At 39.2% G+C, this 22,580-nt stretch overlaps 1 protein-coding gene across 1 annotated transcript in view; it reads right to left on the reverse strand.

The window, feature by feature from the left end:
• The window catches only part of LOC142383713 (neural-cadherin-like), a 371,241-nt gene extending 352,619 nt beyond the window's left edge, over positions 1 to 18,622 (reverse strand). The window contains exon 1 of the mRNA XM_075469412.1: positions 17,329 to 18,622. Within this exon, the coding sequence (XP_075325527.1) occupies positions 17,329 to 18,391 (1,063 nt within the window). The 5' untranslated portion in view covers positions 18,392 to 18,622. The remainder of the gene's footprint in view (positions 1 to 17,328) is intronic.
• Positions 18,623 to 22,580: the final 3,958 nt, after the last annotated feature.

Here is a 22,580-nt window from a genome sequence, read left to right on the forward strand (position 1 = left end):
ATTAATTCGAGTTATCAAATGATGATGACAGAGATCGCTTTCAGAACCAACAGCTTCAAACGGGTTTGAGAGTTTGTGATTGAGCGCAATTGAGAGGTTAAAGTTCAAAGGCTTCCTGCTTGTAAAAGTGCTTTAATTTGGATCGCAGTTCCCTTAAACATCCATTCGCCCTTTGGGACGTTACCTAATTTCTTTCTTTGTGCGGTGTGTCTGGGGCAGAGGTGGCAAAAGTACTCATATAATGTACTTAAGTAGAAGTACAGATACATGTGTAAAAAAATACTCTGGGTAAAGTAGAGGTGCTGATCCAACTCCTTTACTCAAGTAAAAGTAAGAAAGTAAAGGCTCTGAAATGAACTTTCAAAGTAAAAGTAAAAATGAATTTTTGCCATTAATGAAACACAATACATCATTTGATCATTTTGTTAAATGAAAAAAGTTAAGACAATATAATCAAGATTGAACTGACCAGAGGTACTGCATGAGCATCTGGATAAAAGTACTCTGAATACTACACATTGTTTTCTTTTTCCACTGCAGCACAACCAAACTGTAATCAGTAATAGTTATGACCAGAAAGCCACATTGGATGTTTACACTCTTAATAACAACAGACCAATGTTATTTGGTCTTTTGTTGGGTCGCCAGCAGCTCATGGTTTTTCGGTTGATACGGGACACAGCGCACGAGTCCTTTTTGGAGCCGACAACAACGAATAACTCTTTTAAATCTTTAAAGCCATACTCTCCGCTTCGCTTCCTTCCTCCGTGTCGCTGCTACAGTACAAGTTCTCGGTTCTCTCTCCACCGTTCCCTCACTCACTCGACTTCTTCCCGCGGTTACCTGTCCCCCTCTTCTTCTCCATCTTTCCCTCTCTAGTTCTTTTACGTATGCTTTTACGTTGTACCGTAACGAGCCTGTTTTTACAATGTAAGGAGTAGTAAGTAAATATTTTTGTGTATAAATGTAGGGAGTAAAAGTAAAAAGTCATCCGAAAAATAAATACTCAAGTAAAGTACAGATACCTGAAAAATCTACTTAAGTACAGTAACGAAGTATTTGTACTTCGTTACTTGTCACCTCTGGTCTGGTCATGTAAAACGCATTAAACCTTTTTTTTTTCTTTCCTTTTTTTTCCCTCTTAAAACCAGATTTAAAAATAAACATTAATAAACCCCCCCGAAGAAGTTTGGACTTACCTTGCTTTATTGAATTAAAAAGTCAATAAATTAGAAAGACTTACTCAGGAGTTCAGTTCACTTTTAGATGCAGTGTATCAAGTGAAGTTAGTTGTTCAAACAGAGGCTGGCTGTGGAAATTCCCTGCGGGATTTTTCCCGCAGGGAATTTGTGTTCCAAAGAGTGGGAACACATGCACCTCAGGTGGTAGAAGGGGCCATATGAAAGTACTGTCCAAGAAATTGTTGTAATTGGTTGCTGCCAGCTGCCTCCAGCTACAGTAAACATTAAGAAAAGAGACTCAGCTGATTGAACAAAAAAATATGATGATTTAAAACAAGGCTATTATAAACAAGTGCGAGGCCATCTGTCTGACAGCTAAGGCTTGGCTGAAACTGGTTCATGCAACAGGACAAACTTGAAACACAGCAGAAAATCAACAACAGAATTTGCTGATTGATGAGAGGAATGAGTGTGTTGCAATGGTCCAGTCAAAGTACAGACCTCAACCTGACTGAAGTGCTGTGGTGGGACCTTAAGAGAGCTGTGTAGGGGTGGTCGGTGGCGTAGTGGGTTAAGCAGGCACCCAATGTACAGAGGCTACAGTCCTCGCTGCAGCTGGCCCCGGTTCAAGTCCCACATCGGACAGCCCTTTGCTGCATGTCATTCCCCCTCTCTCTGCTTCCTGTCTCTCTTCAACTATCCTGTCAATTAAAGGCATAAAAGCCCCCCCCCCAAAAAAAAGGAGAGCTGTGTATGAAATGCATACCCACAATTCTATATGAACTTCAGGAATCTTGTAAAGGCTAGTGGGCCAAAATTTCTCTACAACAATATCAGAGACTGATAAAGTTATACGATTACTTCAAGTTATTGCTGCTAAAGGGTGTAATTGTTTTGCACTTCTTCTGAATTTTGGCTTAGTTTACCTTTAATAAGTAATGATACTGTTTATATTCCTTTTCACCTCACTGCATTCTAATGGTCGGGTAATAATGTTGCATCATTTTCAACATGTGTTGTTGACATTTGTTGTAATTTGGAGCTATATGAATAAAACGGTATTGAATTTAATTGAAATGTTCTCACTTACTTTACCATAGCATTGAGCTGAATTTGAAGACAGTCAAATATGCAATGGTTAAAAATAAAGAGCCACACAGGATTGGTAGTGGAGTACAAGCACGGGTTCGCTGCAGGGAGCTGATATGCGCTTATTTTTAATGAAAACAGTTTTCACTTGATGAATCTTTATCAATGTTAAATAACAGTGACCTGAAGCACAAACACTGAAAATACTTGATGAGAATATGTGAACCAAATACTGACATAATATTGAAGGATTCACTAACTTATTTCATGTCTCTATTTGTTTTCTCACCCTAAGGTTAGGATTGGTGGGAGAAAGGTCACTCTTTCTTGGTTTCAAATTGCCTTGTAATACTTGACATCAAAATCTCCTGTTGTCGTAAAACAGCAAATACATTACAAAGACATTTTTTTCTTTATATCTATCTGTGCATCATTGTGTTTAGAACTGAAAACCATTGGATGTTGGTTGGCTCCCTAAAACTTATTTTCATCCTGTTCTGCTTTTATAAAAAAAAAATCCACTTCAGTGTTAGAACAACATTCTATGTGAATAAAACTATACACATCACATGCTCATAGAAGCTTTGAAAAGTAATGTATACCTCCCATTTTCTTTCCTAACTTTGGCCTGCATGCATTTCACTGTCATTGCTCTAATACTGTTAGACCACTATAGCTCTGACCTTTGCATGTTTTCCACTGCTTCTTTATTTTTGTCCTGCTGTAGTCATAGAAACCTCTGGAAAACTAGAGCGGATAAGAATGTCGGAAAACTATGTAAAATATAATTGGGAGGGCTCTTGTAGATGCAGCCATGACAGCTATGCTGCCTGCATTCTGCCCTCAGTGTTGGGAGCAGTTTCAAACTGGTAGATGATCTGACAAACACTGTGGCACAGAATGCCAGCTACACTTTTTGTAGCGGCCACTACTGTGGGGCATAGATAAGAGATCAGGCACTTGTAGTACATCAACATGGGAGTGTGTGTATGTGTGTTTGTGTTGAGTCAGACAGAGCTGCTTCCAGTCTTTAACTGATCAACCTTGCTTTCGTCAGATCTACTAACTTCCACCAGTTAAGATGGAAAATCACAGTAAAACACAATTACCAGCCTGGGTGACCCAAACAATTGCCTTGAATGTGTGTCTTTATGTTCTATTTTCATTTCCAAAGGAACAATTTCAAATATAAATGCAATGTTTCTTGCTCTGTGTTTGTATTTGTGGATTCATGTGTACTTACTGGTTTGTGTGGAATGCATGTTGATGCATTAAGCGTTTGTTTGTCTGCATCTGTGACTGGTGGAACGCTTTTCAACATGCACGTGAGTGTGTGTGTGTATATTTGAGCAATGGTGTGTGGAAGAGGGTTAGAAGACATATTCAGACACTGTCTATTGATCTGTTTGACAGTCTCCTCATGTCTTTTACACGCCGCAGGATTGCACAATCACTCACATTGATAGCATGAGCCACAGCAAGAGAAGGAGGGAGAGGAATGGAAGTCCCTAAGTGATGCCGAGAGAATAAATGAAGAAAAGGTGAATAAAGCTGGCATATATGTTCACAATCGTGGAAAAAAAATGTAATGGTGCGAGAGGAACAGGGAAGGGTAAGATCTGGAGAAAAAAATGATGGGAAATGTGATAAAAATCAGCTGGTGTCGAGCCTGGAAGAGATAGCACTAAAAGGCAGGAAGTTTTTTCAAACAGTCACAAGTGAAGAGAAAAAAAAAAGTATGGGCATATGGTGGAAAAGCCCCAAAAAAGTAAAGATCAGATGGAGAAAATGAATCGGATGAAATACATGCGCAGTTTGAGGGCGTGCAACCATTGAACATGTACCAACATAGGATGGAAAGGAGACACTTCTGACTGAGTCAAGTGAAAAAAAAGAAAATCAAAGGAAAATGTGTATTCCTCTATGAGATAAACAGAAATACAAGATAGAGAAGAGGGAGGAAGAACGAAAAAGACTTCTCCTGTGTGCTCAGCATATTAGAGGAGGTGCTGCGGGCCAGTGGTCCGACAGCAGGGGTTTACATCACACACACACACGCACGCACGCACACACACCCTCTCTCAAACATACTTATTTGATCCAAACACGAGTATGCTGACCCTCCTACACACCCTTGCTGTTGCACACAATAACACGCACACACTCATACACACACGCAGACGTTAATTGATCCCGCTGCAGCAAAAGCTGGCAGAAAGGCAAGACAAGAGGAAGCTACCTTGTGGCTTCTACCCACACACAAATAAATAGGCTACTCTCACCACATTACAGCGATGCACACGTCAATTAGGGAGCAGCTGCAGAGGCAACATGACATAAGCATGGCAGACGACCTTCTCTTAGGAGCAGGAGACATGCAGTAAAGAGGTTGTCGGCATATTACCAACAAGTCTCCTCTAATGGTGTACTTTTCTTTGCATAAATATTTCCAAGTGAGCTACTGGCTCACTTCAGCAGAATCGTTCTAAAAACAATGAAATCTGTCATGTGGCGTTGGTGTGAAACAAAAAAGGAAAAATCAAGTCCACTGAGATGATACAACTGCCAAAGTTTCCTGAATCACTTCCATACCTGGTTGATTTGAATGAGATATTTTAAACCTAGAGCCATTTTATCCTTTGCTGATTTTGCTTGAACTAATGAGAAATTCAGAAGACACGTCAAGTTTTATTAATGAGGTATCGAGAATGTATGTAAAGCAAACTTGAAGTTTTCTGTTTGTAGTAGATGGAGAATTTATGAGCCAAATGAGGATTGTTAAATCAATGACACACCACCTTTCCTGATAAGTTCTGACCAGTGAAGAAAGGCTGCCTTTATGGCAGGAATGCAAGGGAATTTGCTGTGTTGTAAAATGTTTTTCCATGCAGGCAAAGCCTAGTGATCATGAATTCATTAAAACATTAATGAGTTCACATTTAAACCTATGTTGACAGCACAGAAGATTTTAGAGGCACCTTTGGGAAACAGCTAATTTTGTAGACAAATATTGTCTTATTTATTTTTTTATTACTTTTTTAAATCAAAACAGGTTTGTGGCAGCTTTATCTCGTGATCTGTATATTTCTAATTGTTGCATTAGTCATTTTTCCCGCTGACTTGTTTCTAATTTTTAGAACTTTAAATACACAGGGAATTGATCCAGCGACACCATGCTTGTAAGATAGAGGGGAAAAAAATGCCACCACAATATCAAAAAACAAATACCTTGATAACATGACAGAAAACCGAATGGGGATATTTTCAGTTCTTTAATTTCCTTTGTATTGTGCTGTTAGTCAGCATTTCCTGAAATTAAAGTTTAATTCTACAAATAAAAATGTCAACTTTGGAAAAAAATAATAATATATAACTATACTGTATTATTGTACTTATAGTTATATGACATCATAGAGTCACAGACCAAGAAGTTGTACAGGAGTACAACAATCCTTTAAACCTCAGAACCTCATCCTTAACTTTAGGCATAAAACATATTTATCCTTAAACCCCAACAGGTTTTGATAAATTGAAATTAATCTCCCAGTTTCTCAAATCATCTTTGTATTATATAGGCAAACAAGTCTGTAAACAAAGGAATAAAACCAGCCAAGATGAGTTTCTACCAGATGCCCATTTTACAACAGGCAGGTTGCACATGAGATCAGCGCCAATGCCGACATCCTAAAAATGACATTCTTCACCTAATGCACTAATAATTATTTGCAATTTTTTGGATTCAATGTTTAGAATTTCAAACTTATAATTTGCCATCAAAATAAATAAGTCTAGCATTACTCAAAGGAACTAGTCTGGTGCAAAAGGAACATAGGTGAAATTGTAAAACAGAGAAAAATTCCAATAAAACCTCACTAAAAAAAGGTAATTTATTGTACAGTTATTGCAGTTAATGTTGGCACAAATCATTGCTGCTAACTACAACTGAAAAATGAAACCAGCTCATTACCCCAAGCCCTAGAACCAGCATCACAGGTATTTCCAGCCAGCTTTGTCTGTCCTCCCTGGAAATGCACATGATAAATGATCATGTTATGTTAAATATATCATGTTAAATTGTTATTCATGTCAAGAGTTTTCATAACAGCTAGATCATGTGAAAATAAAAGAATAAAGAATGATATGTGCTTTATTTTTATCCTTTAGTGCGTTGAACAGCTTTTTCTGCATGAAAAAGTCTGCGACGTCGCAATGCTCAACAAGTTCACAACAAAAAGAGTTATTCTCTTCCACTACACGGTGTTCCTGAACTGCCTGAAATTCCTTTGTATACACCAGGCTTCACTTCATCATCACAAAACATGTTTATCAATGCCCGTCTGCTGGTTAGTTTAGGATGCGTTAAAGAAAGAATGAACAGCTCCCAGCTCCCACTGGGAGGGGACCCTGGGGAAGACCCAGGACACGTTGGAGAGACTATGTCTCTCGGCTGGCCTGGGAACGCCTCGGGGTCCCGCCAGAAGAGCTGGAGGAAGTGGCCGGGGACAGGGGCGTCTGGGTTTCTCTGCTCAAGCTGCTGCCCCCGCGACCCGATCCCCAGAGAGGCGGCAGATAATGGATGGATGGATGAACAGCTACACTTCATTCAACCATTTTTTTTTCAACCAATCGGAGAACACAGAGCTTTTTTGGAGGGTGTGAAGGAGAAAGGTGATTAAACAATGTGTAACCAGAATGTGACAAGAGGTCCTGCCATAACTTAGCATATTCGAGAACATTTTAGATACATATAATAGTATGATAGAAACTATATTTAGGAAATATACCTTGGAAACACTGTAAGCCTTCTTACAGCAGCTCACAGAAATAAAATTCTGTTTCATTACCAGCCAGATCTTGTCCTCATTACAACACCAAATGAGCTTGATTATATGTTCACCTGTTGTCTTTATATTGGTTTCCGCCAGATGACAGTGCAACTTGGCTTCCTGATCATAAAGCACTCAAGCTTCAATGACAAATGTCTCCATAAAAGTACAGTAGCCTTAATTGATGCATTAATTCGATAAGTGCTTACAATGTGCATTACTTGATTGATGAGAATGGTTTCCTTGACTGTTCTGTATGATGAGTAGACCTTAGAATGGTTATGAGTGTTCTGTAGAGGAATCCATTTCTACACAGCATATGAAATCTGCGTACATAGAATTAGCTGTCTCACACTAATATAGGCCAAAAGCAGAAAAACATGCTGGGGTTTCAGATGACACAGATTCATTATTCTGAGTCATAGTAATGTATTGTACTCCCTTCCATCTCAAGGGAAGCTGGAGGTACTACCAGACTAAAAAAATCTTTTAAGCTACTGAATGGATTGATCAGAACATTTATACAAACATTTTTGGCTCTCACAGGTTTGATGTGCTGTCCCTTTGTCACGAGGTGTCTGAGCTCAGAAGCACTTGAAAACGTGCAAATGCAAAATGTATCCACTTCTTCTAATGTGGTAAAGTCACAATCAATACCTAAAAATTGTAACGTGTAGAATTGGTAACATAGGCTGTTATTTGTATGGGGCAGCTTCCACGTAACATGATAGGCCACAACCCATGAATGGAAAAAAATAATTTATATTTCTCTGTCCCTAACTATGTATTATAAAACCATGTATTTTATAATATCTACACATTGTTTCCAAAAAATAACATGTAAACATTGGCTCAGAGCCTGTTTTTTGGGTTTTTTTTCCAAGACAAAAAAAAGACTATTTTATAATAATAATTTATATATATTGAAAATTGAACTTTTTTTCTTGCCGTGCTCAGAGGCAACACCAGTGCCAGTGTTCTCATTGCACCACCATTGTCTTTTTGCTTTTTCATAACAATACTTGAAAGGAGAAATTAACAAACAAACAGCAACAACATCAGCAGCAGCAGGTATGAGAAAGAAAGTCACTGTAGTTACTAATTATCATTAAGGCTAAACAACACCCACTCCAGAGATTAGGAGCAGACAGTCCACCAGTTCACCAGTCCACCTCTGATAGAATGAAGTTAATAAGATCTATAAGATCCATCCATCCATCCATTTTCTATACCGCTGAATCTGTCAGTCGGGTCGCGAGGGGGCTGGAGCCTATGATCTATAAGATATTTTTTTTTATTATTTTAAGTGTTAAACGATATATCATGAGCAAAATCAGTCATTGGATTTCTGCTTTGAGTGAACAGAGCACCAACTACATTCTGTGAAAGACGAAGTCTGTTCACATTCATTGGTTTCACACAAGAAACCAATGAAATAAGAAGTCACAAGCAATCGCTACAAGGAGAAGTTAGTGCCAGCTTTGTGGAGAAGACAACAGAAGGAAGGAGAAGCTACTTTAAATGTTTTAATCTTCTTGTAAAGATGGCAGACCTGGTATGTTAAAGTTTATGGCTGTGATAGCACTTTATCAGACTCTGTAAGCCTTTGTGTCTTACCAAAAGTTGTTAAACTACAACAGAAGAAGATAAAATTACATTCTGACACATTGTAGGGTCCAATCCAAAATACCTGAGATGACATGGTTCTACAGTGTTCATTTTTCTGACAACTGCTTTTCAAATTATACCTCAAAATAGCTGGGTTATCCCTCTGTAACAACTGTAAAAAGCAATAAAAAAAATGGTACAATAGGTAAGGTGGGAATGATGACTGGGACACATGGATAAAGTGTTATCTGTGTCTATTAGGCAGACTTCCCCCGACACTCATCTGTCATTGAGCGCCTGCCTTAGCTTAGAAACCTTCAAAGTTTCTTTTGTCACTGTGCAGAGGACAGTCTCGAAATTCTAAATGGTAATTTCAAGAGCAGATGTTTTAAAGGTTAGAAACTAAAATAGTGTTACTGAAAATAAATGATGAAAAGCCTTTTGACTTTTTGGAGCTCCAGTTTTGATGGATTGCAGGTCATGGCCGAATAAGGCTACAAGCCTAACTCACTCAACTTAACATATTGAAATATAATTAAACAGGTCGTCAAACTGGATTGCACTGCACTTAAATTGTCCTCAGTATGAACTGAAGAGCGGCCGTGGCTCAGTGGTTAGATTGGGTCGTCCCACAACTGGAAGGTTGGCGATTCGATTCCCATTCTCGCCACTCAAAAAAACAAAAAAACCCTCAGCTGGATATCTAATGTCATAACATATCTAATGTCAGTCCAGCTCCTTGTCACAGGGTGCCCTTGAGCAAGGCACTGTACCGCCATGCTTCCCAGGTGACATGTGAATCGGTTTGTTTTGATGGTTCTTCTATGACTCTTTATTTTTTACATCCCTGAAAGTGATAGATTACTTAATCTTTCCTTTAAGAAACAGGTCAAGCTCAGAGAAAGTTGATATTTTGTCATGGAATCTGCATTACATCTGAATTTGGAGTAAAATCAATCAGGTGAGAACGAAATTAAAAAGGAAAGAAAGACAGAAAACAAGATTATCTGTAATGCTGTTGAAGAAGAAATAATATTGAAACTTTCTAGCAATGACACGTAGTAGAGAGAGAGAAAAGGTGTCTTTTGGCAGCCGTGCAGACACAATGAGCACGGGGAGCAATAGTATAGCAAGACTTGAGACTGTGTATTACATTTTGGAAAAGTCATTAAATATAACAACTTTAACTTCGCTTGACCATACTAGCTCGGTCCTGTCAGCGCTTAAACTCAGATTGGAACCTTCAGTTCCTATGATTACTTAAACTTAACCTGACATTTTCCATTTAGTACTCATACTCCTGTCAGTGTTTGCGCTTTACTTCATTTCAAACAAACATTCAATCTTGCACTTCAGCTTTATTCCGTTAAACTCTACAGTAAAGTTTTAATAACAGTTTTAACTACATTTTCAACTTCTTTCATGCTTCAACAGCATCTACAAAAGTTAGGTTTTGTTTACTTCACTGCCTTCTATTTCAACTTCTATTGCTATATAAACGCATTTAAAAGGCTCAAACAAAAAAGAAATAAATAAGTATCATGCAGTTTGTATCACAGCAACATTTCTACCGCTGAAACATATTTAATTTCCTCAGATAATCTAACAAACTTCATGTTTTCAATTAAACATCTTAAATCCATTTTCACCACTTCATCTTCCAAATGATTTGATGCAGGGTTTATCTCAGTTTATGGTATCAAACATTTTACTCTCAGCTATTAGCCCTTCAATCAGAGAATGGTGCCAGTAAGAACCAATGACACCATATGAAGCTGGGAATTGTTTTTTCCACAAACAGCTGGTGTTAAAGGATAAGACCGGTTTTTTGACATTGGGCCCTTGATTTCACATTATAACATGATGTTCTACTCACCCCTGCTTGTTGTTGAACATTTGGAGCTGTTCCGAAGATATTCGAGAGGCGTCTGGCTGCTCTCTTGAGATATTCAGCCATGAAACGGTTTCCTATGGGCAAGCTTATACAGGCACAAACTATGCTGTTTATAATTTATTAATTACTGTACACTAGCACTGATAACGTGGAGGTGCGTCGCTTACTTAAAAAAAATCCGGGTTACTAATTTTGATTTTTTTGTCGTAAAGTGGGTGTTACTGACGTCCTCGTCGTGCTACTGCCACAGACAGCCCACAGACCTGCTGCCTATTTATTCATTCGGCTAAAATTCAAAATTAGTAACCCGGATTTTTTTAAGTAAGCGACGCACCTCCACGTTATCAGTGCTAGTGTACAGTAATTAATAAATTATAAACAGCATAGTTTGTGCCTGTATAAGCTTGCCCATAGGAAACCGTTTCATGGCCGAATATCTCAAGAGAGCAGCCAGACACCTCGCGAATATCTTCGGAACAGCTCCAAATGACCAACAACAAGCAGGGGTGAGTAGAACATCATGTTATAATGTGAAATCAAGGGCCCAATGTCAAAAAACCGGTCTTATCCTTTAAACCACTGAGACACCAATCTGACTGTAAACTGATGGAATTTGACATGGCTGAGTGTTTCTCTGTGCACCAACCTTTAGAGGCACAGAGAAAAAACAATGTTCTCTTGATACCTATAACATTGAAAGCTAAATAATCACAGTGATACCAAGCACAAATTTCTACCTTTTCAAGTTTCTGAATTAAGCAGAAACTTGACCCAGGCTCGATTCAAACACTCGGGCCCTTTGCTGCATGTCACCCCCTCTCTCTCTGCCCTACTGTGTGTTCACAGATAGCCAAGTATGAGAGATTTATGCATTTCAAAAGAACATACACGAGACAAGTAACATATGCAGCTAACAGTCTTCTCTCACTGCCGTGATATGGAGTGGTGTTTTGTTAGCCTGGAACACACAATAAGCCCAGTCTCATACTTTAGTGGGGACTGCACAGTATGTGTCCGTGTATATCAAAAATGTTAATAAACTCGATGCATAAGTACTCTATATTTCAGAAAGAAACCTAAAAACACAGTATATAAGGTTATTGTTAACACACTTGTGGTCCTTGTGCTCCCACGTTTATGTTTGTCTGCATATGTGTGTGTTTGGTTTAGCAGTAAAAGGAATCTGTGTAAGATCAGCTGTCTTGATTAAACCCAGCTGTTTCTCTTCAATTATCCTAATCCTCTGCTTCCACACTAGGTCTGCATGACTCTTATGAACAAAGTTGGTTGGTTAGAGCAGGACAGTTTCCTGATGAACGTTTATATACATTGTTTTCTTTTTCTATTTATTTACTATACATTTATTCTTAAATAAATCAATAATCAATCAGCTATACAGTCATTAGACCAAGGATCTACAATACTCAACTTTGATGTGCTAGATGCAGAGTGAGTTGGATAATAGGAATACAACAGAAGGTTACACCTTAATTGAGACAGAAGTGGATAATGTAATATGACATGTAGAGCTGTGCATGTGAATTTTTCAAAATGGAAAGCTTTAAAGACCGAAGAAGGACCTCTGTGTGACTAACTAAATTAATCATTTAAGTAATTAACCAGATGAATCATTTAATTAATCATTCTGCCAACAGGAACTACTGCAGACAAAGAGCTGCCTTTTAGTGGCTGTTTTAGAGGGGAGGAGCAACCTTTGGGGAAAATTAATGGGGCACTTGCTTCATGCTCTTGTAGCGGTTGGCACAGAATTAAATGACTTGTGAAAAAGAAAGGATTGCGATACCAAACCCAAATCCTGTGTGGACAAAAACACATAGGTTTTTGATAGAACAATAAAAAAAATAGAGAGTGGTATTATCCTGTTTGAAAAGAGGAGCAGCTGTGCATTAAAAAGCATTCCTGGTAAAACCTGTGGAAAGCTTTCTTTTGTAATGGCATCAACTTATATTCATTCCCTGGAGATTTACTCTAATCTTAACATGCCACAACTATGTAAACCAAATGCAAAGACAAATCAGAATATGATTCAGAGAATCAATTTGTTTGCGAACTCACAAAAGGGGGAATACAAGTAGGTTCAAACACTCAACCCAAACAGACCACAAACCCAGACAGGAAGACGTTATCTTAGATTCCTAACACATCACACTTTCAGCATCACAAATACTCTTTTATCCTTCCAAGAATCATACCAGAAGCCTTCTCTCCTACAGTATTTTACTGTGCCTGCACTCCTGCTAAATCCCTGAAGTGAGAGATAAAATAAAAACGAAAAAGAAAGAGAGCACAGGAAAGAAGGGGAGAAAGCACGAGTGAGAGATAGAGAGAATGAGATGGGATTACAGGGATAATGGGAGCAGATGGAGGGATGTCAAGGCTCCGGCAGGACTTTCCACTCCGCATGGATTAAAAGACTTCAACAGAGCCACCAACAACCAAACGGACACTGCGTTCCTCACTCTTGAGACACCAAGTTGAGCCTGACTCACCCCCCACTGCCCACTGCTAATCCCGGAAATGAAAACTTGCTGTCTTTCAGTTTGAAGTAGTAAACAGTTAAGTCAAAGAAATGCATTCATCAAAGGTCCCTTTATTACACCCCTCAAATCAAACTCATAAAAGGTTAGGCTTTAAAACTCTTTTAAAAGCCACCCATTTAGGAAACATTTAAGCCGATCTTCTCTCAAAAGTCTGCATTAACCTGTTAGTGCAAAACACATCAAAAGTCTAAAAACAGATGTAGTCAGGACCTATTTAAGAATGAATGAATAACCCTAACAAATGCTGGATTCGGTTGGATAAGAACAATATGTGATGTGTCTCTAATCTCCAATCTACACCTCATAAATAAATGTAAGCAATATAGGCATAGCACAGCAGCCATATAGTCATATGTACAATACGTATATATTATTTTTCAAACATTTTTTAGAGTGACTAATAATAGTGGCTTCCCGATAAAGCTTCATGGAATAATTATTTGGGTAGTCTGTGCTCTCTTTAAATGCACTTTAAAGCAACTGAATTCAATGTAAAGTATTTTATTTACTTTTTACTGTTATCAGACAGCACAGTGAATTAAAGAGTTAAAGATTGAAATAACACCAGTTAAGACCACACATTAACTGGCAGTCAGTGAAATATAAATACAAAGTCGTCTCATAAAAAATCATCAGTGGCCACATCTGTATTTTTATTGTACTTTCAAGTAAAATAACAGAGAATATTGGTTCATATTCGCAGCTAACAGGTTGAAGCCTTTCTGAGGGGCAGAGACGGATGAGGAAGAATATGATGCGTGCGCTAGCAGGGCAGTTCTGGTGACATTTAAAGGGGAATTTAAAGTATTTGGAATCATTTCAGCTATCGTTTCAGCCAATTTCAAAATACTTAAACAGGATCAGACAGTGACAACCAGTATTCAGGATGTTAAACAGTCTAATGTAGTAGGTGCAGTAACAAAGACAGTGGAGTGCTACACCAGTAAAACCAAGGTAGGTAATATGTTTCATGTCATAAACAAACTAAATCAAAATATTAACAAACTAACTGCTAAAAGTTTAGACCAAATTACTCTAACTTTGAAAGTGCCTTGTTTTACTCTCACTGCGTGAGCAGAATTAAAACAATGCTATCTTATTCAGTTTGCTAATTAGCTAGCTACCTAGCTAACTCAGAAATTACTGACAGTTGTTATGACAGTTGTGGTTCCAGAAATGCCAGCTAAAGAGTAGACAGACTGTGTATAACAACACTATTTATCATTGTATACAATACATCAGTTAAGGTGATAGTTCGGAGTAGATTCACCCTAGGGTCATTTGAACCGTGACATCCAGCCAAGTAGCCCACCCAAAGTTTTTTCGATCTTGGCTGAACATCAGCTGAGTTACTGAGTTATCCCGAATAGCTTAGTACAAGCGCTAATGGAACCTGGCAGTATCTCCAAAATTACCACACTAAAATCACATGCCATGACACCAAACTTCTACAGTAGTACAAATATGGTCTATTATTATCAACACAAGCCTAATAGCTTCTCTGCTGCTAAAGCTGCGTCAACGTCACTTCCTTAATCTGGGAGCTTCAAAGTAAGATGAGGGTTGATCTACTACTGTAGACAACAAAGCAAGGCTGCTCAATTTCTCCATTGATGAAATAAATTCACAACTCTACAACATAAAAATTTATAAAAAATTCATGTAGAATATAGCATATACTTTGTTGTCTACAGTAGTAGATCAACCCTCATCTTACTTTGAAGCTCCCAGATCAAGGAAGTGACGTTGACGCAGCTTTAGCAGCAGAGAAGCTATTAGGCTTGTGTTGATAATAATAAACTCCTGGACTGTGTACAAACTTCCAAATGCATCGTTTTGTGAGTACAGACCATATTTGTACTACTGTAGAAGTTTGGTGTCATGGCATGTGATTTTAGTGTGGTAATTTTGGAGATACTGCCAGGGTCCGTTAGCACTTGTACTAAGCTATTCGGGATAACTCAGTAACTCAGCTGATGTTCGGCCAATATCGAAAAAACTTCGGGTGGGCTACTTGGCTGGATGTCACGGTTCAAATGACCCTAGGGTGAATCTACTCCGAACTATCACTTTAATATTAGATATGTGCACTCCAGTTGGCACAATATTTCTCATTCTGGTAAAATGGGAAATTATAAAACGTCACTGCGCACAAACAGTGAATGAAAGCACTGCATGAAACCATCACTGGCTTTTTGTTGACAGCGCAAAGGGGGGAGATGAGGAGAAGGACCCAGAATTATAAACCCAAATACTATCTTTGCTTTCAAGTCTTCTAATTAAAGAGTTTCTGTATAAAATGAATGCTTATTATTGTACACATACACATCGTTTGCACATTGGTAAATTAGTTTGACCTCCTATCAAGCTACCTGAACAATACTTGGAGATACCATTTCTCAGCAAGGGCTCTTCATAACACTACATAAGACTTCAGCTGTGACTGCCACTTCAAGATGGCTGTGACAGATGACAAACTTATTCACTGTTGGGACCTGCCCTGGGTACATGAATAATTCTGTGCTGAGTCTGAGCAATCAAATCAGTCAGATTTTTGTATATGTTTCTTGAAAATACATTTATTTTCAACATTTATTTTCAATGTTGAAAAGGTAATGCTTTCTTCACTGCCATCAACCCATAACTGACAACTTTGGCTCTTGCTCAGTGGCAGCAATTATATGGATGGCCTGATTTGATCCTATCTGTATGAATAAAATACAGATTAGAAACGATATTAAGACGTAAAAAGTTGTGACAAACAGGCAAAGTTGTATGTAGCATAGCAAAGTTTGGCAAAAGCAGACCCTTTCTGTTTCAGGATAGCTCACATTTCCAAGACAATAGTTCACATTGATTGAGTCATTCATCCTGTCAAGCGTAGTTAAATGGGACAAGTATCTTTGTAGAATACTCAGAAGCAAATGAATACAGTGAACTGGTAACTCGACAGCAGGGCGAACTCAGTTTTTTCTAGACCCAATGACACATTGTGCTTTTCCACTCTGTATTGAAGTCTTCCCTGTTCAGTGTCACAGTCAATTAGCCCAGTGTTTCATTCAAGCATTTATTACTGCGAAAGTGGCTGCCTCTTAGTTTTGTCTCTCTACTCTTACTGTGGATGAGAAGGTGATAATTAACCTGCTAGTATGATGGCCGTTGCGCGCGGGGGCTCAACCTGACACCCCAGCGTCTGTTGCTGCTGGCAGCAGCAGTAGCGGACATATTCACACTGCCCTAATTTAACCAAGCACATGAATCATCATCATCGCTGATGAATGTCACTCAGTTTAACCTCTTTTGTAAACATGCGGCACTTTGACACTCAGCCACGCTCGCACACACTCGCGTATTCACAGTGTGAGTCTGTGGCTTGTTAAGCGCATGATGTGAAGCCACCTCGGAATATTCTCTCTGAAAATGTAGCCTGCGGTATCAGAGGTTACCACTAACTAAAGTAGGAGGGTCCCGAGTTAGAACGCTATAAGACATTAGTTTGTAGCCTATACATACAAGCAACTGCAGTAGTTTATCTGGAGATACACACTGACACTGCACACTATAATCCAAAGACTCACCACCAGTTTCCACTAACTGACTGCATGATGCTACCTTCTGCCCACTGACTATTTTCTAAATTAGTAAGGTGTCACGTATACAATCTGTTTTTACTAAGAGAATCTTGTCCTGTGGATTCAATGCAAAGCTCAGAGGACTACTGAAGCCAACAGACTACTTTTACGGAATCACTTTGCATCATCATCCAACCATACATGTTTTTAACTAGAGAAATTACTTTAAATTAAACATTTTCTCTTGGTTTTCGGGGTCACCATTTAGCTATTAAAACTAAAATGAATATATGACAATGGGACATTAGGGAAAATGGAACTTTTAGAACAAATTTGGACACACTCTCCCTCATCGTGCGTAAATGCGCATGAAATCAACACGATTCAGCCGTGTGACAAAATATTTTAAGATAAAGTAAGGTTACTTGTAACATTGTGTGCACATTGCGTTTTTGCACAACTTCCCTCCGCAGATAGCGCATGAGCAATCCAGCCACCATACTGTTACTGTCTCACCTCGTCTCTGCCTTCCATGCATTGCTGCGCACACACATACCGACTCACGTACTCGCAGACATGCGTTTCGGTGTTGCTCACCTCTTTTATCCTGCACTTTGACTGTGATCTCCACCAGTGGCTCAGTCTCTCGATCCAGTCTTCGTAATATGACTATATCCCCGCTGTCCCGGTTCACGCTCACAGGGGAGCTCTCCATGTTGGGCTCCACCAGCTCAAACGTAGCGGACTGAAACCTCACCGGGTTCAAGTTCATCACCACTGAACCGATCCCTGCATCCTCGGACACACTGATTAAAAATGGGTTTTCTGGTTCCGGCACTGATCTGGACAAACGTGTTCGTAGATTGATTGGTGATTTTGTTTTTTGATTCTCCTGTTGAGGAGACACTGAGGTCGCCACGGGCCACTGCCGTGGATTTATTTCCACTGCGACGCTTTGACTTGTGCGAGGTGGCCACCCGCGGTCACGCGCAAAAACTTTAAACTTAATCGGTTCATCCAAACCGAGGATTGAGTCAACAAGGAGGATGTCACCAGTTTTGGGCACCGCGTAGAAACTCCCGTTCTTAGGCAAAGCGAAGTAGATCAGCTCGGCGTTCTTTCCGCTGTCACCGTCCTGCGCTGTGAATGAGTAGATCGCCGTGCGGAGCGCAGTAGCATCATCCACACTCAGTTTCACATCGCCACTGGGGAAAGTGGGCAAGTGGTCGTTAGAGTCCAGTACATCCACCTGGATGGACGCTACCTCGGCGACAAGTTGATATTCGTCTTCCTCTTCCCAGGAGAGCTCTGGGCACTGTCCGCAACACAAACACAGACCCAGTGCGTACTCAGCCCGCTCCTCTCTGTCCAAAACCCGAGAAGTCTTCAGTAAAATATGTCCCCGTTTGTGGTGCGCAAAGACATGAAAATTATCACTCCCTTCTCCCAAGAGTTTGAAGTGCGCTGCCGCTGAGCCCGATTCCCCGGCACCGCACAGCCTCTGCGAGTTCAGACGTTTTAGCGGGATGCTAAGCCCGTTGACCCGGGAGCCCGGAGAGGAGTTCTCAAATACATGCCCATGAAAGAACGGCACCTGGTCCATTGTCCTGTTTCCGACAACGCACCGAATCAAAAATGGTAAAAATGTGACCCAAATCATGACTGGATATCTCTTTGGCTCCACTGGCGCTGGTACCTCTCAGAAATCCATGTGTGCATCCGTTCCTCGGGGATATTTCTCTTCTTTCCAGCTAAGATCCAAAACTTTGATTAAAATGCAACACATATATGTTCTGGCACCATACTTCCGTCGATGCAGAGTAACTTTATGCGTTTGGCTTGCGTCCTTCTCCGCCGTTCCTTCCTGTCTGCTGTCTCACCAGCAGCGCTGTGTGTATGTGCGCGCTCCAGGAAAAGAATTGCTTCTAACGGCTCGAGTGCGTGCTTACCTCCGTTTGCTTCCCCACTCTCTCTCTTCCGCGCCTTGTTTCCGACCATATCACGCCGGCATCACGTTTAATCTGGCGGTGCACGCGAACAGTGCGCAGCTACACACCTATTCCTGTTTTAGATAGATCGTCTCGTCTGTTATATGCATATTAACTGTCTTTGCAACTTCAGACTTGGGTCATCACGAGGACATCGCACGGTTTGCTTTACGCATGGACAAAGGCTCTGTTTCAGTGGACGCAGCAGTAAAGGATGCTTTGTGAGAATAAACTTTGCGATGAGTCGAATCAACTCGTGCTAACACCCAGAGTGACACAATCAGCTGAGTCTCAGTAGGATCCAAGGGGAAACGACCCGACCTCCCCTCTCCCAGTGATCAATGCCCTCTCTTGCACATCCAGGTCCATCACTCCTCTTTCCAATAACACGTCAGGCCACTGGATTAAAATAATGTAAAAATCAATCATCTTGAAACGCCTCCAGAGGGCAAAGAGAATAAAAAGGCTTACAGCTTCAGGAAAAGAGCTTAGTGACTCCTGAGCTGTATTTCCGCCAAAGAGAAGTGCCCCTTTTAAACGTCTTCATCAGCCACTGTGTTCTGTGAAAGTTGCAGGTTGAAGATTCCGTGCAAAATGAGAACAGCGTTGACTTTAATAAAACAGATGTTATTGTCTTGTATCCACCAGGTTTCACTCTTATATTGCTTCTTTGTAATATGAACGCTGACTTCATATAATAATAATAATAATAATAATAATAATAATAATAATAATAATAATAGTAATATTATCATTATACGGATGCTGGTGTTGGGTATTTTCCACTTTTGTCTCTTCTGTACATTTCTGTATATAACAGTGCTGAGCTTGAGTGAGATTTAAATTTCCCTGAGGGAACCTCCCAAATTAATAAAGTCATCTATCTATCTATCTATCTATCTGATACTGTGCTGTTTGAACTCATACGTACTGCAACCTGTGCAGTTTTAAAAGTTTAACATCAGCAGTCCTTGTATAACTTTTTGCAGGAAAATAAAACAAATGTTCCAACTGGCTAAACATAACATTACAAGTCACGACTTGAAGATGGGTTCATATTGCTGTGTTTAAGATTTGATTAAAGGGAGAACCTCCCTAAAATGTACTACAGAAAACAGCTAACTTAGGGTTACATCGTAGAAGAGGCATAAACCTCATGCAAATATGCTCTTTGAGCCATCTTAACTCTTGGTGAATTTTCCAGACTTACTTTCAAAAATCCATAGAGTAAGTCTCTTATTCTGAATTAAGATGATTCTAACACCAAGGATAAGAGCTAGTCTGTGCCATTTCAACCCTTTAGGGGGGAAGATCCAACATTTCCACAGCAACTGAATTTTGAAGAACCCTGAATTACCTGGAACATATCAATAAAGACCAGTCAGGTGATTATTAATGAATAATAAGACTAATCTAATTCATTGTTTTGATCACATTATTTTCTGGGACCATAACAAGCCATGATAAGAGCTTGTCAGTATTCTTTCAGGGTTTTGCGAAGATGTTCCAATGCTTTTTCTTTTAGGTCTTTTAGCATCTGACCCACTCATTACAACAAAAGGAGATAAAGTTGTCCCACCGGTCTTAGTGTTAGCAGTATTCAAGGTAGTGCACCATTCGTCATAATCACAGTCGAATAAAATAAACATACAAAGCCGGGCACAGTAGTAAATTTTTAGACATGTTATGCCTAACTGTGCAAATAGAAACATCATTTTCATAGTGTCACAGTAACTGGGATTCATGTCATAAAAGAATATGCTGTATGAAGTCTTCGGACATTTTTTGCTTCAGCACAGCATATCAGCAAGATTCACAGTAGTGCAGCCAGATTCTTTAGATCTGCAGATGTCTTTTCTCAAAAATTCATCTTACCTTTAGCTCAAAGATAGTGGGATTTTACTGTCATATATCTATTTAGTGTTAGGTCCAGTTTCAATAGCTCCCATTAACATCTTTTCCCGGTTCAATCTGAGGCATTAAAGTTGTGTCCAATGTTTCTGTCCAATATTTTGGAGCTTGTGAGCTTATCCATTCATTTTCAATATCCAGCCTCCCCTCAGTGCTGAATGGAGGTAATAGAGCCCAGGATATACGTTGCTGTAGTTTATAATAGAGCCACCAATAATGTATGCTCAAACTCACAGTCAGTTTAAAATAATCAATTATTCTAACATGTAAGTTTTTGGACAGCGGCAGAAAACTTGTGCAGACATCGGAATGACACGTAAACTCCACAGAGAAAAGCCCCAACTCAAACCCAAACCAGGAATATACTTGCTATGAGGCAAATCATTGTGTCACACACAATGTTTTATGTCTATTTTCATTCTCATTTATAATTTTTTTCAATTTAATTTGAAACATATAGATACCGTACCATAATCACTTAACCTTTTTTTAAGGATACTTTACCTGCTCATTTAAATATCTTGAAATGCACCCAGGCTGACCACAATAGAATCCTACCACTGCTAATGAGCAATAACCTTAACCCACAGAAAGCCCTATAAAAACACTTGACATTATTGGCTTACTTACTTACATAACAAGTAACAATTTACCCCTTGAGTAAGGATATCTAATTTGGTCATTAACTTACTAAAGCTGGCAGGTCAAATGGTTTCATTAACTTATCAGAAATGGAACAAAAGAGATACTTCATGTGTCAGGGTTTTTGACACAAAGTAACTTGGATCCTTATAAATTCTTATCTGCTTGATATATTCTGTCTAAGTTGTTTAGTCCTGTGTTCTTGTAATTTGCATTGTGTCTAAGTTTTATCTGATTTTAAATGATTTTTTAATAAAGAATTTTCCTCTGTGTCTTGTGTTCATCTTTTTCAAATTTGAAATAAAAGTTGATATACAAAAAGCACCCGCCATAACTGTTTGGTTATTCATATCTAAGTGCAGAGCCTGTCAGTATTTCTGCAGATCACGTCTCTAAAAGTTACATACTCCAGTGGGGAAATCAGTGGAAATTTGAAGACACAAACAATGAAACCATCTCACAAATATCAGTCACAGACATGGCATTAAAGGGAAATTTTCAAAGCATTCACTGTGCTGAAATCCTATTAAATATATTATTACCACCATTTTAAATGCAAAAAGGTTGAAAGAAAGAAAGTAAGCAAGAAAAAAGAAAGGATGAAAGAAAGGTTGAAAGAAAGAAAAATAAATAGAATTACTAAATCACTGCATTCATTCTCCTTCAGTTTTATGAAAAGAAAATGCCGGAAATTTCCAAAATGTTCCTTTCTGTTTAGAACAGTCATGGAAAATGTTTTTTTCTCAGATAGAAACTGTAACGAGCAGGCTTGGAGACTCAAGTGCAGAGATCAAACACACTTCAATGCAGGACAAGAAGAGGTCATACACAGGAAGGCAATCCGCGGGGCAAAAGTACAGGCAGGGCTGGGCAAAGGCAGAGTCCAAAAACCACTGGCAAAGGTATCAAACCGGGCAAGGCAAGAGCAGGGTCAAAAAACACAGGAAAAAGGTCAAAGACAGGTATACATTCACTTTGAGAACGTTAGAGAGCTTGGAACAAAGGAACCTAGACAATCTGGCAAGGTCAGTCTGGAATGCTGGGAGCATAAGTAGTACTGAGTCAATGATTAGTGATGGCAACCAGGTGTGGCTGAGACTGGTGGAAAACTTAACATGAAGTGGAAGTGAAATGAGGATGACACAGAGGTTAACAAAATAAAACAGGAAATTAATCGAGTCCAGAAAATGTCTATAATCTGTGAGCGTGACAGAAACACATGGCTGACCTCAAACAGTTTGTTTTACACAAGTTAAAAACAGTATGAAAACCAACTATTTGAGTTCATTTAGTTAATTCCAGATATAA

This window comes from Odontesthes bonariensis, chromosome 1, assembly GCF_027942865.1.
Source record: "Odontesthes bonariensis isolate fOdoBon6 chromosome 1, fOdoBon6.hap1, whole genome shotgun sequence".
NCBI lineage: Eukaryota > Metazoa > Chordata > Actinopteri > Atheriniformes > Atherinopsidae > Odontesthes > Odontesthes bonariensis.